At 40.4% G+C, this 16,220-nt stretch overlaps 1 protein-coding gene across 5 annotated transcripts in view; it reads right to left on the bottom strand.

Annotated features, from left to right (window-relative positions):
• FHOD3 (formin homology 2 domain containing 3) overlaps nt 1-16,220 on the bottom strand; it is a 368,131-nt gene that overhangs the window by 48,705 nt on the left and 303,206 nt on the right. For all 5 annotated transcript variants that reach the window (XM_066327035.1, XM_066326999.1, XM_066327008.1 and 2 more), the window contains 2 exons: nt 13,590-14,479; nt 7,079-7,237 (listed from right to left, as the gene is read on the bottom strand). In XM_066327035.1, coding sequence (XP_066183132.1) covers nt 7,079-7,237; nt 13,590-14,479 — 1,049 coding nt within the window. The remainder of the gene's footprint in view (nt 1-7,078; nt 7,238-13,589; nt 14,480-16,220) is intronic.

Genomic DNA, 16,220 nt, shown 5'->3' with positions numbered 1-16,220 from the left:
TAAGCTGAGGTCTCTGTCCTACTGATCAATGACTCCTTAAAGCAAAGCAGATTTTTAACACAACTTATGTTTATTCATCTCAGGAATGACATGTTTTTGCTGTAGCTGTCTATAATGATAGAGGCTGTTTTGAAGGGGAGGAGAGAATAATAAAAATACAGCCAAAGAGCAATCAGACCCGCCAATCCAAACTAATGCCTTGTTCCAACACTGGACATAACCAATTTATCTTCCACAAACACTAGTAAAGAAGCATTTTTTTTGGTTAATGTTGCCTCTCTCACTTGCTCTTTGTTGTTATAAACAACAATGACAATGAAAAAAAGCCTCCTTGCTTGGACACTCAAGATTCTATCTTAATAAATTAATATCTTAAATTTAAAAAAACAAAAATTAAAAAAAAAAAAAAAAGAGGAGGAGAATCCCTCATTACACTCTGGTGCTTTTTCTTAGCCTGAGAAGGACTGCTTGGAAAATATTCTGATTTACGTGTGTTCCAACTGACAGCATTTGTGTATTGATTTTGAGGTGTGCCTGCCATCCATCCATCCATCCACCCACCCAGACATACTGAAATCTGTAACTTGGATCATACCTAACATAAAACTAGATTTATAAATAGATGCTTCAAGGTCTCAGCAGGGAACCAATACTCATCTAAAAAAGTCTGTAAAAAAAACCAGACTGATCCTGAAACTCATAAAGAAAGGTGTTTCACAGTGTCTCTTGGAGGAGTCAGGCATCTTAGTGCCTACTCCTCTCTTCCATAACAAGAGGAAGCCAATATGCCCTCAGCTGAGACAGCACAGCTTGCAAATAGCATCATATTGAACATCCATACATGGAGAGTTTAGCAGTAGTAATGTGATGGATGTAAAAATGCTTCTGATGCATTTTTGAAGCCTAACATTGCAGTAGTATTCTCAATTACTCCCTACAAATAACTAGGACTTTGGCAGCTACCCAGGGATCCCACAAGTATTTTGTGGTGGGGCAATGCCTTCACTCCAGATTTTACACTGCTTTGGGGCATTTCAAAGAGACCAAAGAAACAGTAAGCTTTATTTCCAAGGGGACTCTCCTCCTCCTTGAGCTTTATATAAACATCACAAGATAGATGGAGCTGACAAAAAGCATTCACGTCCAAGCTCTGCAAGGCTGCTGTGCTGCATACCATACTATGTGAAACAGAGGATACCAAGCAAAAGAGCCTGTGCTTGTGGTGCCAGCTGCTGAGGATCAGCCCTGCTGCTGAAAGCCACGCCTTGGTGGGGCCAGAGCTGCTGGCAGGACTCACACCGTCCAGGGTGCAAGTGGCCCCATAACAATGACCTACACCAGCACTCCTGATCTACTTGGGCAAATGATTCTGATCCTGCTGGTCATCATCCTTGGTGTGCCTCTGAGCAAGTAGTGAAATGATCCTCTTCTTGATTTCCACTCTATGACTAATTTGAGCCATTTGTTCAGTGCTGGAAACTGATGAGTACACCATCTGCCACTTTATTATTATTTTTTTTTTAGTTTTTATTTCTATTATTTAAAAAAAATTCTAACATTAAAAGTAGCATAAAATCACAGCAGGGCAGAAGGTTACTGGCACCAGATGTGACCATTAAATCACAAATAGCTTAGAGTCCAACCATTACTTCATATTGTTCTTCACACAGAATCCCAGAGTGGGTCACGTTGGCAGGGACCACAGTGGGACTACTGATCCAACCCCCTGCTCCAGCAGGGCCATCCCAGAGCACATGGCACAGGATTGCAACCAGATGGTTTATGAATATCTCCAGTGAGAGAGACTCCACAACCCCACCCCCCCTGGGCACCCTGTTCCAGTGCTCAGTCACCTGCACAGTAAAGAAATTCTTTCTCATATTCAGGTGGAACTTCCTGGGCATCAGTTTCTGCCCATTGCTTCTTGTTCTATTGCTGGGAACCACTGAGAAGGGTCTGGATGCATTCTGTTGACATCCTCTCTTCAGATACTAAACACATTAATTCTGTCAGTTTGCTCTTCTCCAGGCTGGACAGGCCCAGCTCTCTCAGTCTTTTCTTGTAACTGAGGTGGTATCAGCAACCTCCAGGTCAATTAAAGAATTAGTTATTAACAAACCCTATGCCCATATTCTCTAGTACAGGTGACACATGTATTTCCCCTTCATGCATTCTCACACAACTGTTTGGACCAAAGTCTTATATTTTGAAGAAAAAGCACTGCACAAATAATGGAGGAAAATAAGCAATTTTTGCATGAGATGATGGACCCAAATTATTCTGCTGCCAGACTCAGCCACCTGCTTGAACTTTCAGCAAAGGGATCAAACTGCTTATTTCCTGGATTCTGCCATCCTGAGGTATAATCTCCAAAAGTTCCTAAGAGGGAAGACTTTCAAAAGCAAGGGTCATGGACCTCAGTGTGGGATGCAAGGAAGCACCTAAGCAGTGATGGTGAATATCCCAGTGCCTCTGAGGAAATTAGATGCTTAAGTTTTCTCTTTCATGAGCTACTGGGGCTTCTAAGTGATGATAATGTTGCAGAGGTGTCTCATCTTCTATGTTTGGTTTCACCTGATCTTACCAGGTAAACAACAGCCTGAAAAAAATCAGTAACTCAAATATCTGTTTGTTGTTGTTGTGTCCAAAGCTTTCTGTGACTTGAGCAACACAAGGACGTAAGCTGCATGACCAAATACATGTTAGTGGGTATTTCACCAGATATTTGACAGGCCTCCAACACAATCCAACTCCTGAATGGCTTTCTCACATTTCAGCTTTCCAAGCAGCTGTTAGCAAGGCCCATTGCTGGTTTGCATTACCTGTAGAAACTCTAGGAAAATGTAACAGCATATGAAGGTGAGAACTTCACTGTAAGGGAAGCTGCCTGCACTAATTTCATTACAACTTTTGCAAAAATGATCCAATTCTGTGAAGGAACTACATCTAAAATGCTGATGACCACCCTCACAATTAGGAACTGACACCACTGCCTCAGTCAGACCACTCCTCTTCCTCAGCTCTCTACAGAAATACATGAACATGTCATTGCTGGTCACAGAAACTGCAGATGATGTTTTGGTTTGCTGCAAGCGGACAAGATGTGGCATTTTTTCTTGAAATAAAGTCTGAAACAGATTAGGGCTCTGATATGCTGACTGTGGGTGTCTGACCAGCAAGGCACCACTGAGGCCATTCTCTCTTCTGTCTAGACTTGTGAAAAAAGGTGTTCTTTCATGAGCTAGCATAATTTAAGACATCCCATCACTCTCACAAAGCATTGGCTAGACAAATTGGAAACTGCAAATGTTGATGTACCATATCAGTGATCAGAATAAAAATGTAAATACTTTACTTATTTCCAAAAATCAAATTTTGATTTTTGTTGATACATGTCACCATCTGACTTTTTAACATCAAGCTCTCACTTCTTACTCCTTTTTACATCTCAGGGCTATCTAGCTACTCCAGACATCAATACATCCAATTATTTATTATGGGTATGCAAGGTAGCACACCTGGGTATGGAGGTACAGCACACCTGGAGAAATTTTTATATTTCAAAGATTTCATAAAAGCTGCACCTACTAATGCAATAATCATTGTGTAGCATCACAAAGCCATATGGTAAAGCAGAAAACAAACCATGCTAGTTTTCTCACAGCATTACCCTAATTGTAGTCTGCTAAATTAAGCACAGTCTTTAGTATTATTTCATTTTGGTTCACATTTCCTTACTGAGTAGCCCTTTATAGATGGATCCACTAGTTTCCTTCGCTACAGACAAGCACCAAGGACTGGTTTGTTGGACTCCATTCTTGCAGTTGCCTTTGATGCATAAAAATAAGGCACCAGGATTTTAAGCTTGCCTCTTTTGCTTAACTCAGAACAAGACCTCATCCATGCTAAGAAGGCAGTTCTTTCTTCTGCAGTGAGCTCCAAGTTGTTTGAACACAATGAATGCCAAGCATTCAAAGAAAGGAAAACACAAACACTTTGGCAAACGTAAGGCAGCAAAACTTTTTTTTTAGCTGGATTGGCTAATGCTTGCAAACACACAATGTGCATTCCTCTGAAAATAAGTCTTAAACAGTGCCTGTTTTGCATACTAAGTGGACTACATCTGCCTTTCTAGGGTCATGGCCCCACTTTCAGCCTTTTTTCACAGCTCAGGGGTACCTAACTGCTTTAAGACCTAAAAATATGCAACATACTTAAGAATAAAGGACTTTAAAGTAACTGGAGTATTTTTTCCACTTATTTATATCTTTAAAGTTAAAAAGTCAAGTATAGATTACTAACAAGAGTTCAATGTCAAAAGCAAAGCAGCATTCAGCAGGATGTAGAGCAGCAGTGGAGGAAGGCTCTACTGCACCTACTGCTCTAACTATGGACTGAGCAAATAAAGAATTGGGCTATCATGAATTTGGGCCTGCAGCCCACTGCATCCCTGCCCTGTTGCTAGCAATACTGCCAGCACTGCTTGAGTCCACTGTCCTTAAAGAAATCACTAAGGTCAGTTTTAAGGTACCATTTAATTCACCAAGGTGCAGAACTAAAGCCACACTCACGCCTGACAGTGGTGATGCTCCTCAGCAAAGAACACAGCACAGAGCTCACTGCCAAGGCAAAGGATGGCTCAGGTGACTTTTGACACTGTTGGTACTCTGCTCAATTTGTATCTGACAAAAGCTGAAGACAATCCTAAATTATAACTTCTCTAAAATTTTAGCAGTGAATGTTATGTTGTCACTGCACACATTTCTTTTCCTGCTCTCTCTTCTGCTTACTGGATGTGATATCTCTTCGAGTATCTACTGTGGTACAATTTTTTATTAGGCAAAAATTGCATTTTTTTCCATACCAGTCCTGCCTCAATCAACCCATAGATAAGCTATCAATTGCATTATATAGCAAATTGCTGTATTATTTCTGTGTTTTTTAATAAATGAAGCTGATTCTTACACTATTACTGATTCATTCAAAGTGGCTACCAATTATTTCCTTATATTTAGATAGATATGAACCAGAAAACTTTCTAAAAATCTAGGGTGAAGCAACAACTTCTCTTCCCTCTATGCTAGCTTTAGGACTAAAGCAAATGAACAGACAGAAAAAGGGAAGAGACACAGGAAACAATGTTTGCCTGTACTGTAGACCAAAGTAGCAGTATGGAAAACTGAGGCAGGGATCTGCTGAAAACCATGGGATTCACAATAATTCATTTTTGTATCAACCTGTGTGCCACCTGGCCAGTAGTGCATAGCTTAATCCAGCCCTGTCTGTCACCATGAAGGTCTAACTCTGTAACATGCTGTAAGAAAAAGATGTAATTTGGGACTGGAAAGAAAATCTGAATTCAGTGTGGGGTTTTACCTGATAAAATAAATACATATAGCTGAGGGACAAAAGCTCCTGTCTCCATGGACATAATCCTTCCCAACCAATCAAGACTACATTCCTCAAAGTGCAAAGTACCTGGGCTCCGCTGCAGTTACCCTTTCTCTTGATTTCAAATACCTGAATGATCACATTAGGATTACTCACATCACATCAAGCTGTGGGGACAGACCTCAGAGACTTTTTCTTTAGCACTGGGCAAGTATATTAACAATGTACAATTTCCTGGTTTCTTAAATTCTTCAAATTGAAATCCACCTTCATACATATTTTAAATGAAATTATGGGTTCCTGGCAGCTAATGGAAAGGCCACCCAAAGGAGGGTGTGGTGGTACAAAGCACAGCTGTGGACACCAGAACAGGTGGTTGGCAGATGGACAGCCCAGAGAAAAATGTTGGCAGTGGAAAGGGTGGGCTGTGCAGAGCACCTGAAGCCAGGAGAAGGACACTGTTCTAAGGAGAGCACACACAGAAGTTAATGAAGACTTCTCCTTTGTCAGCCATTTTATGTTGGACTTTGTATGGGAACACTGCCTACAGCACTGAGACCTAACTGGCTGTGAGTTGGGCTTGGCTGGAGGAGTACTTCTCTCTGATATTTTAAAGCTTAGTACTGCAGACTACAGTGGTGGGTACTTGGGCTGGGTCATGAAAAATTACTGGTTTTAGAGTGATCTGTTACCTTCACAAGATGAGTAAAATACGCATATAGCAAAAAGTAATATAGCTTGGGGAAGAAACAATATTCTAGTAGGGATAAATCAGGCCTTGCCTTCTAGCTAGAAGGATCTTTTGCCTCAAGCATTTCTTTTGAATCCAACTGTTGGCAACACCATTTTCAGTCCAGGAAGCTTTTCTCATTTTCTTTTGTAGTCAGCAAGGTGAAGGTAGAAAGGGGGAAATCATGAAACACAGTGCCAAACCACTAAAATGTGACTGTGAATTAATATATGACCTCTGATAGCCACTGGTTGAGATTTGTAGTTGTACAGATTACTCTTGCTAGATGATACAGGCTTATTGGAAAAAAAATTGAAATTAATGTGACCATAATGAAAAAAACAGTGGAGCTACAGGCTTCTTTTACACTTCATAGAAAAAAAAAGTTTTGATAAAAAAAATAATAAACAGAGCTCATCTTGGATCTTGGTAAGAATATCTGCAAAGTCAAACATGTAGTGGTAAAAATTACATCATCTGTAATCTTTATACCAACTGCTTTTCTTCAAACAACAGTAACACAGAAATGCTATTCTGGGCAGAACTAGTCGCCGTATTTGTTTTCCATTAGATATACAATCTAGAATGACTCCAACAGCTAGCTGGGCATGAAATTTATTAAACCCTGTCTTGTTGCATCAGCCTGAGTAACTCACTGCCTATTTTTGCTGCTCACAATATTTCAGTCAAGCTTCAGATACTACTCTGAAAAACCTGATAGGAATTAACACCATTGCTACTCAAACAAAGCAGATAATCCATGATCACTGAGCACGCCCAGCCTCATGATACTTCCTGCTTCTGAGCCCACTGCACTGGTTTCACAGATTTCAACACTCAGACGTGACATAATACACCCCTTCTCCTTCTTCATGACCAGTCTGGCCTGTACCATATGCAACATGAAGAAAAAAGCATTGCAAATGCAGACTTAAGACATCAACTCTTCTTTCTTACCTCTATTCCTTCCTTGTTTAAGGCATACTCATCAAAGTTCAAAATAGCAGTCTTGATGGTGCGGGGAGGGGGCAACACAGTCAAGCCAATATTAATGGCATTGCTTCGCTTTGAGTCCAACACAATGATCTCCTGTCGCTTCCCATCTGCAGCAGTTTTCTTGGGAAAGAAGAGAACAAGGTCATTATTCCTCTGATCTGTTTTATAAACAGAAGTCACACCTTTCACTAATGACTTCCCCCACTAAAGAAAGTTGACACTGAATGAAAACCTAATTTATTTGCAGGCATCAAAACAAGCTGAATTCTTCTAGCACATCCTTATTCCATCAACATGAGCTGCCAGGATTCAGAGATCTGAATGCTGCTGTGCAAAGCAGAGCTAGTCTCACACAGTCCTCAAAAAGGCAGTTTGGGACAGGAGCCAGTCTGAAAAACACCTGAAACTGTCTCTGCCAGACCAGAGCTCTGCTGTGCAGCAGGACTGGCCAGTCCAGGACTAATGGTACAGCAGCTGTGCAGCCAAGGGGCTCTAGGGCTCAACTCCCTGTTAGATGCACCAATCTGGATCCTCTCTCACTTGTGGGGCTGGCTGGAAAAGAGAATTGTTTCCATCTGCCTGCCAGCATTCCCCTGTGTTTTAAATCCACCTCAGACACTGGCAAAGGAGCCGTAGGTGCCCCTCTGGAGGCACTGGCATAGTTTTCTGACCTCTGGCTGTCAGGGAAAGTTATTCTACCTTGCTGCTCATGATACGTCTGTCAAGTCTTTCAGAGATGTAGAAAAATTTCAACCCCCATGCTTTTTTCGAAGTTTTATTTGAGACTATCCATACCCTTCGATCTTACCTTCAGCACAAACAACAATAAAATCACAAAGAACTGGCAACAAATGCTTTAAATCCTATTCTGTTGTAGACACAAGGAATTTCTTTCTTTTTCTCTCCATCCTTATAGTGGCAAAATGTAAACCAACTATGAAAGGTGACTTGAAATCCACTTGTATGGCATAAGGTAGTATTGAATATGGTCTTTGCTTTTACACCTCAGCATGTCTCTTTCTCATCATTCCATGCTAGGTCTCTCTTTGGTAACTATGTATGTTGTGCCAGGTAGCTGAAAGGTGAGAGGACTCTGACCCTCATACCCTTTCCTCCCTCTGCATGCATGTGAACACTGTAAACATGTTTTCTGTGGTTCTTCTCCCTTTTCCCTATCAGAGATAGGCTGAGGAATGCTGTCAAGCACAGGAGTGTAGCGAAAAATCTTGCATGCTGATGTATCAGTCTTTCATCTCTCGTGGATTTGCGGAAAGCTCAGGAGAAGACTTACTGCTTGAGTCTTAATCTGTGCTCAGGACTGTTTTTCAGACTACTGAGATTTGTCCTTCACTTTCTTTTGGTCTGCTCCACAGCCACCAACACACAAAGTACCCCACTGCCAGGCCTACGTGCCGGTTTTGAATTGGAAGTTAAAGAATACAAATTATTCAAAGCACCTCCAGTGTGCACAGCCCATAATGGGGAATGCAGCTGTATCATTAAAAAGATACCTTTTTCTGGCATAGCTCAGCACCTTGCCTGCACAGCAAGAGGTTTGTCCACCTCTTCCTGCAGCCTGCCCAGCACCTGTGATACCACAGTCCTTCATTACACCAGAACAACTAATGTGGTATGATGCAACTTCTGTGGGCACATGGGACTGAAGGCAGGTGCAGTTCACAGGAGTTGGGGAATGCCCAGTAATGGTCTGAGAAAGTAATAAGAGGGTTGTTTTTCTAAACTTAAAAAGAAGCAATTTTGCAGTAAACAGAATAAGTTTAAGGAAAGCAAAAATAACATTTGTTTTCAATGTTTTTATATCAGTTCTGTCGGAACTGATCTCTTCTTAAAAGCTTCAGAGAATCCCCAAAGCCTTCCTGAACTTTCCCTTCTTTACGTAGACTCCTCCTTTTCCTGGGGAGCTACCTCAAGGATGTGAGACGCAGCTTCTCCTTTAATGCAGTAACTTTTACTTCCTGAGCCACTAATCACATTCTCAGGACCACAGCTAGTGGCCAAGACCACATTAAAACCAAACAGGGTTCACTAGAGACTGCTTCCTCTTGAGTTTGTATTGCACTAAGCCTTTTTTAAACCACCTCTTTTTACCTTGTCCTTTGGCGTACAAGATTACACAGCTCCAAAGAATTTATGCCAAAGGGAAAAAGCTAGGGGAAAGGAGTTAAATTTAGGCTTCCCACATGTGGTATGGGTAAGCAGGCCTCAAATCTGCAGCTCTGTTTTTAGGCTCCCAAGTCTGACAAGAGAGACATGTTCATTTGGGGGACCCAGGACGCTCACGGCCGGGATCACTGCGATCCCTGCAGTGCACACACTCCCTAACAATGAGTTATGGACAGATGAGCTGCACAGGGCATGAGTGCATGGAGGTATTTTCCAGAGCTATAACTGCATATGGGATATAAAATGTCAGGGTGAGTAACCCTTTTCCCAAACAGGGGCTGAAGAGATTTTAAACCCATTCTTGGGACGATGTCTGAGTTCCAAAGGAATCCTTTCCAAATAAATAAAAGGATGAAGAAAAGAGAAAGATTTTACTACTGTGAACTTTACTACCTTACTGCTAGGAAAAGAATTGCTTTTTGTCTGCAATGAAATTGCACAGGTGGAAGTGTCTGGCTGTTAAAATAAGCTACAAATACTAATTTCTACTATAATATTTTTTTACTTCAATCTGTGCTTTATAAATTCATTATCAGAGAGTAACTTAAAATTCTTGAGGGAACAGTGAACTAATGCACTTGATTTTATATTTTAATGTGTTAGTACAGAGTGTAATCCCTAAACTTCTGAATACTATATATACTATGTTATTTTATGTAATTGAAAAGTAATCATAAAATATAAACATACCAGGTAGTATAATCTGTGGAAAACAAACACTTCTGCAACGTATTAACAATTATAGTAAATTAGGACCTTTACAAGACCTAACTGGCCACATTCTCTTGCCTCTGTTGAAGACTGAGTAGTCTTCAGATGGATTATTTAAAATCTATTACCATCCCCCAGAAAGTGATTTGTAGTCTGATGAGAACATAGTCTTAAACAGGCCTCTCTGCTTTAATTAATATGGGAAGCAGGAAAAATGAAATAATTTTTCCGGTGGTCCTATAAATAAATAATTATATTATGACCAGTAACTCAGAAATATCTCCTGCCTTTAAAGTTGCAAGTCTGCATCAGTAGTACAGCAAAATCTACCTTAATCATAAGATGTCTTTTTTTAAAAAATATTTTATTTTTATCTCAATTAAGAAGGATTCAATACAAGAGATTTAAAATGGAATTGCTCAGCTGCCACTGACTTTTTCCAGGATATCTGTTTGCAATCTTTTTCTTAAATTCTGGTCCACATTTATGACTTGTCTTGGCATTTATTGAAATTGCAACAAATCCATTCAAAAGAAATATGTGTCTAAGCATGTGTACATGAAAGCAGATTCTTTCCTTTTTCTCTCCTACTAATTTTTATGTCTGTGGGCACATGATGGATCACTATGTCCCACAGGGTATACGCGAATCAGCAAAACAATACTTTCATGCAAAACCAAGTGGATGGCAAAAAGGCTGAACAGAAACATTCGATTCAGGAGTGTAAACACTTTGAAGTACTTTGCCAAAATACCTGCTTTGTTCTGTGGAGTGAGAAGGAAATACTACACTGGTTTGGAGGGGATAGCTGATCACTCTTTCTATTGGCAAATACAATGTAGGGTGCTCTACTCTAAAAAACAAACCATCTGCAACTAAAGGTGCTCCACTAAATAATATCAGTGTGCAAGTTTCTCATTGTGGCATAAGATTTCCTAAAATCAAGAATCTCTTCTCGCAGTCCCCCAAACCCCATATTATATCCTACAATTTTAAATCCACTTTATTTTATTACAGTCTATTGTGTTTAATGAAAAACTTCTCATGAGCCAGGAAGTAGCTGTTTATAGCTGTGTGTTGTGGAAATCACAGTGAAGGATTAGAAACTGGAGTAAAATTGGTTGCAGCTGTACGAGAGAGCATAAGCACAAGATAGAGCCAAGCCCCCCCCCCCTTTATACACCCTGACTTTGCTTTTCCTCTCATCCTCCTGGACTGTTCCTTTTCCATGCACCTACTTCCATCTCTTGCAATGAAATATAGAGATTTGACTTTTGATTTGTTGCTCTGCACTTTCTTTTTTCAGCTGAACCAACTGAGCTTTGAGTCAGACTTTACGATATTATAGAATAAACCTGTTTTGGATTGCAGCCATTGGACAGGAGAAACTAGACACAACGGGGAATGTGCTCTCTGGAAATAAACCAAGCAGTCTGGAAAAATCGAGAGCAATCCTAATTTGAGTGCAATCTTTATACCAAACCTCAAGTCTTTTACAGATTCAGTGGTCTGCCTAATTATTCCCACTCTCACTTGATCTAAGGACCATCTCTGCTCTGGAAGATTTGCTGGTGTTCACAAAAATCAGGCAAGAGTTTCAAAACCCCGCACAGAGTTCTACTACAGCACTCCTCGGTCCCCATTGTCTTCTCTGCAATGAGACAATGAGACTTCTATGTCTGTGTTATGGGACAGGGTGGAAAGAGAGCCAAAAGTACAATGTCTCATGCAGAGAGCAGTTATTAGTCGCCAAGGGGAAAGCACCTAAATCATTCCTCAGACTTGCACTAATTTCAAAGAAACCTGCTCACTCATCTTCCAGCCAGAAGCCAAAAGCTGTGCCAAAGCATCAGGCAGGTTTGAGAAGCAAGTGTGAGGGAGGGAAAATAGCCAAGGGTAGTTTGGGAACATGCACTGATGATTGACTGGAAAAGTAAACAAGCCATAATTCCAACAACTTAAAATTTTATCAAAATTTCATGTGAGAATAAAAGATTAGGAATCATCCAGAATGCTCCATTACAATGCTGGCACTTAGCACAAAGCTAAATTTTGGAAATGGCAAATATGTTATCATTCCACATTCAATTCAAGGAATTAAATATTTTATGGATCTAAGAAAATGCTCTCATTCCTTCCATCTATGAACCATCTGTGGCAGATTTGTATTTACGGGGAGAGAGATGAGGAGTAGCACGCCACGACGTCACCAGCATTCCTTCCTTGGCAGAAAAGGAATTAAGGAGAGAAATTAATCTCAGCATTGGCCAGATGAACAATCAGCTGAATGCATTTTTAAAGGTGCTACTCTCTACGTTTCAGATTCAGATGCATCTATGTCACAAAAAAAATTCAGCTAAGAGCAGTGATGGCAGATCTACATGAGCCTTCTCTTTATGTACCTGTTGCTTGCTAGGTACTTGGGGGCTTGATTATAGAAATTTCAATGTTTCTACTTGGTCAAGAAGATCAAGAGTAACCATTAGAAAATTTTGAGTTAATAAACTGGCCAAGTGACACAGAGAACCTTTACTGTGGAACATCCAGATTCCCCGGAGTAGGACCAAATAATAATATCTATAATACATAATAGATATAAGAACTTTCTCTAGCTAAAGAAAAGTAAAATATTTGAGGTGCTGACTGTTTTTTATGTTACTATAAGGCATATAGGCATACAGAGAAAACACACAAGTGATTCATTGATTTTAAGAGAGATGGACTTTTTTTAACTGTTGTATTAACTGGAAAAAAACATTGTTTCTCTGATACCAATTATGCTGCTTAGAAGAAAAAGAGTTTATGTAGCCATGAAAAACAAATGTTTAGGCTAATAACTTTTTTAATGCTACTTCAAATTCCTCCTAAATGTAACTATAAAAAGCTTCCTTTTGTTGTTGATTCTAATGTTAAACAGCCATGTCACGAGCTTTTGTGAGTTTATTTTATAACAATACTAAGAGGGAATCCCAGCTACAGAGGTATTTCCTGTGCCAGCGTCTATCCTAAAATTGCCACATTGCATAAATTAAAGATTTTTAATAGGCCTTTTCACCAGTACAAAGCAAAACCCCAACACCCCTGCAGAGCTCAGCTGTAAACATGGTCCAGCTGATAATTTGATCCTTTAGAACAATGCACATGTGTAGACTTTCTGCAGCAGATCCAGTCTGATATTCTAACCTTTCCACATAATAATTAGGAAAATATTACCAAGTGAAGAACTGTCAAATACACAGCTATGAATCACCATGCTGTGACCTTTTTATGAATGCAACAGAAAGTATTTCAGATTCCAATATCTAGTTTGGCACTCAGCTGTGGACAATCTAATGTAAAATTTGTTGGTATTCGCTACCTAGAGTGATATCCCACAACTGGCAGACTTGAGACAGGAGGGCAACTTGGCACATACACCACCCTAGGCTCATCTCAGGCCATGGAATATCTTCCGTCATACACCAAGCTAGAAACACATCCAGTAATTTCCACACAAACAACATAAATCACCTAGATCTAATTCAGAATGAATACCAATACAATAGCAGAAAAATAGCAAACTGAATACAAGCTGTACCTTTGTGACAGGCAGTTCCTTGGATTTAGACTCAAAGAGATGCTCCAGTTTGGAAGTGTCCACCTTAATGGGTTCCAGTTTCGACCACAGGAATTCTCTGCAGCGTTTGTTGTTTTTACACTGCCACTCAAATGGCCGTACTTCATTCCAAAACAGACGGATGGTTTTCTTCTTCTTTATAAATGCTGGCTGACCCCTAGAAACCTGGGGTGACCCTAAACCCTGAGGACTGTTGAACAGTGGAGGAGGAGCCAATAAATTAGCAGAGGGTGGAGGTGGAGGCAGACATCCAAACAAGGGAGGAGGTGGTGGAGGAGGCAAACCCAGAAAAGAAGGTGGAGGTGGAGGAGGGGGAACAAGGGAGTCCCCAGGACCCATATCCATGTCCAACACATCTACATCATCCTCCTCCCCCAAGTCTGTAAAATCCATGTCTTTGATTTTAAGTTCTCGAGGATTAGCCATGAGCTGATCCCAGATGTAATCAGATTCCTTCTTTGTCTGTGCCGGTGTTTTCTCAGGGACCTGTTCACTGATTTCATCTTCAGGCACTGCTGTCCCCTTAGCCAGCTCACCACTGTTAAATTTTTCTGCAAAGGCTTTCACACTGCCTTGGTTATCCAGATTTCCAATCTCCATCTTTTTGACACTTTCATCTTTGGCCTGCTTTGTGGCCTGAAGAATAGAGATCCTGCTGGCTAGGCTAGTGAGTGACTCTTCGCTTTCTTCCGTCTCCTTCTTTTCCTCCTTCGCCTCCAGCTCCTTTTCCTCTTCATCTTTGGGCTTTTTGTTATGCGCATACAACATGTCCAGCATAAACCGCTTGTTGTTGAGGATGTTGCTGCACTGCTCATTCACACCAGCATCCTGAATGGTCTGTGACCACGGACCTGCAATCACACACACAGATGGGAAGAGTCAAGGGAAGGAAGTAAAAGCACCAAGAACATGCCTCAACCCACAAAAAAAACCATTCTGGGGACTCATGTACAACTAGTCTAAAATTGGGTAAGCAGCTACTGTGAAAAATTTGAAATAAGATACAGTGCTGATACATGGCCTCATCTTGATGTGTTGGGAGTACATCTCAAAAAAGGAAAGGGAGTAAAGCATAATATGCAGCTTGGGAGGGACTATATCACTTTCAGGATTTGAATGTTTGGGTTTCTCCTGAAATCTGTCAGGTTTCATTTTGTCCTTGCTATCTCAGCTCATTTTACACAGTACATTAATTCTCACAACCTTTCGTATTCCAGCATGGGACTAAAATATCATGACAATGACACAAAACAGGTTATCATCGTACTCTTCATCTGGCCATGCACTGGAAAAACCCCAGGAAAATTTTCATATGAAAGAAATCTTCCTTGCCTGATGTCAAGGTCAACATGTAGCTGTTTACTCCTCCTCCTCCCACCCTGGTGGCTAGGGAAGGGCAGCTTTTAGATCCTCAGAACACCCCAGTCATCTTTAGAACAGACTTGGAATTCCAAAGCAGGCTACATGCCTATGGTACAGCTCTCAGGGCAATTGAGTAAGTGTAAGCATAAGAAACATTTTAAAAGCTGTTTATAAGACGAAAACCTTTATAAAATAATTTTGAATATGCTGCTCATCAACCACTGTTAACCTCTCTGTTATATGTCAGTGTTGAAAGACTGTTGGCCTTCCCACATCACATTCATTTAACATTTCACTGTAACGAAGCTTCATCTTTCTGACTACTGCTTTTCTCACCAATAATATGCAAAATACCATGTTTGAGACAGCACCATAAATAACAAATTATAGTGGTCAAACTGTAAAAATATATGATGTAAGCGTCTCTGTGACTCCATTTCCCTGAATTTAATATTGCTAACCAATGTGGATAATGTGTCTAAAAATTGTGGTGCTCCTTTTTCCAGTGGGCGTCAGATAAAGTGATTAAACGTGCAACAATGATAATTCTTCACACTTACTGTATTTCCTGCATGGAATTCTTTCTGTTCCCCATAGTCCTTACACATTTTATTAATACATTTTTCATAAACTCTGCTTCTTTTATTTCATCATTTTACTTTGATCGCTAGCCTGCCTTTTTTGGGGGTCCTCGTGGTTAAAGATTTTCTTTTATACCTGTAGGTTTCCCTTTTTCTTAAACTCCTATTGTATCTTGGTTTCTTCATTTATGCTCCCACCTTTTTCAATACCTTGGAATTTTAAATATCTTTTGCTCTGTCAATGCTTTCTTACCACAACATCTAGATGTGTGTTTTGAGAAGGTGTCCTGGTGAGATCTACATCCAAGGCCCCACAGCTCCCCGCCTCCTCTCCCTTAAAACAACACCACATTAAAAAGTAGGGCCTTGCAGCATAAAGTGTATGGACAGCAGTGACTACTGCCTCTATTTAGATCAAGCTCTAAACTATGTCTTAAAATCAGTCCAGAGGTTTAAACCCAGACAAAAGAAAGACTTTTTTTTCAGAAATGCATACAACCTACTTTCCTGCAGGTGGCTTGACTGCTTGCATTATCTGCTCATTTTTCTTCAGACTTGATCCATGGGATTGCTTTCTTACCAGTACTTGTCACCTGAGGCAGTCTCTTAGACTTCTCTCTAACATAGCTTCACCATACAACTCCTTCCC

This window comes from Sylvia atricapilla, chromosome 1, assembly GCF_009819655.1.
Source record: "Sylvia atricapilla isolate bSylAtr1 chromosome 1, bSylAtr1.pri, whole genome shotgun sequence".
Lineage (NCBI taxonomy): Eukaryota > Metazoa > Chordata > Aves > Passeriformes > Sylviidae > Sylvia > Sylvia atricapilla.
Note: the sequence above shows the minus strand (reverse complement) of the source record. Positions and strands in the feature narration are given on the sequence as shown.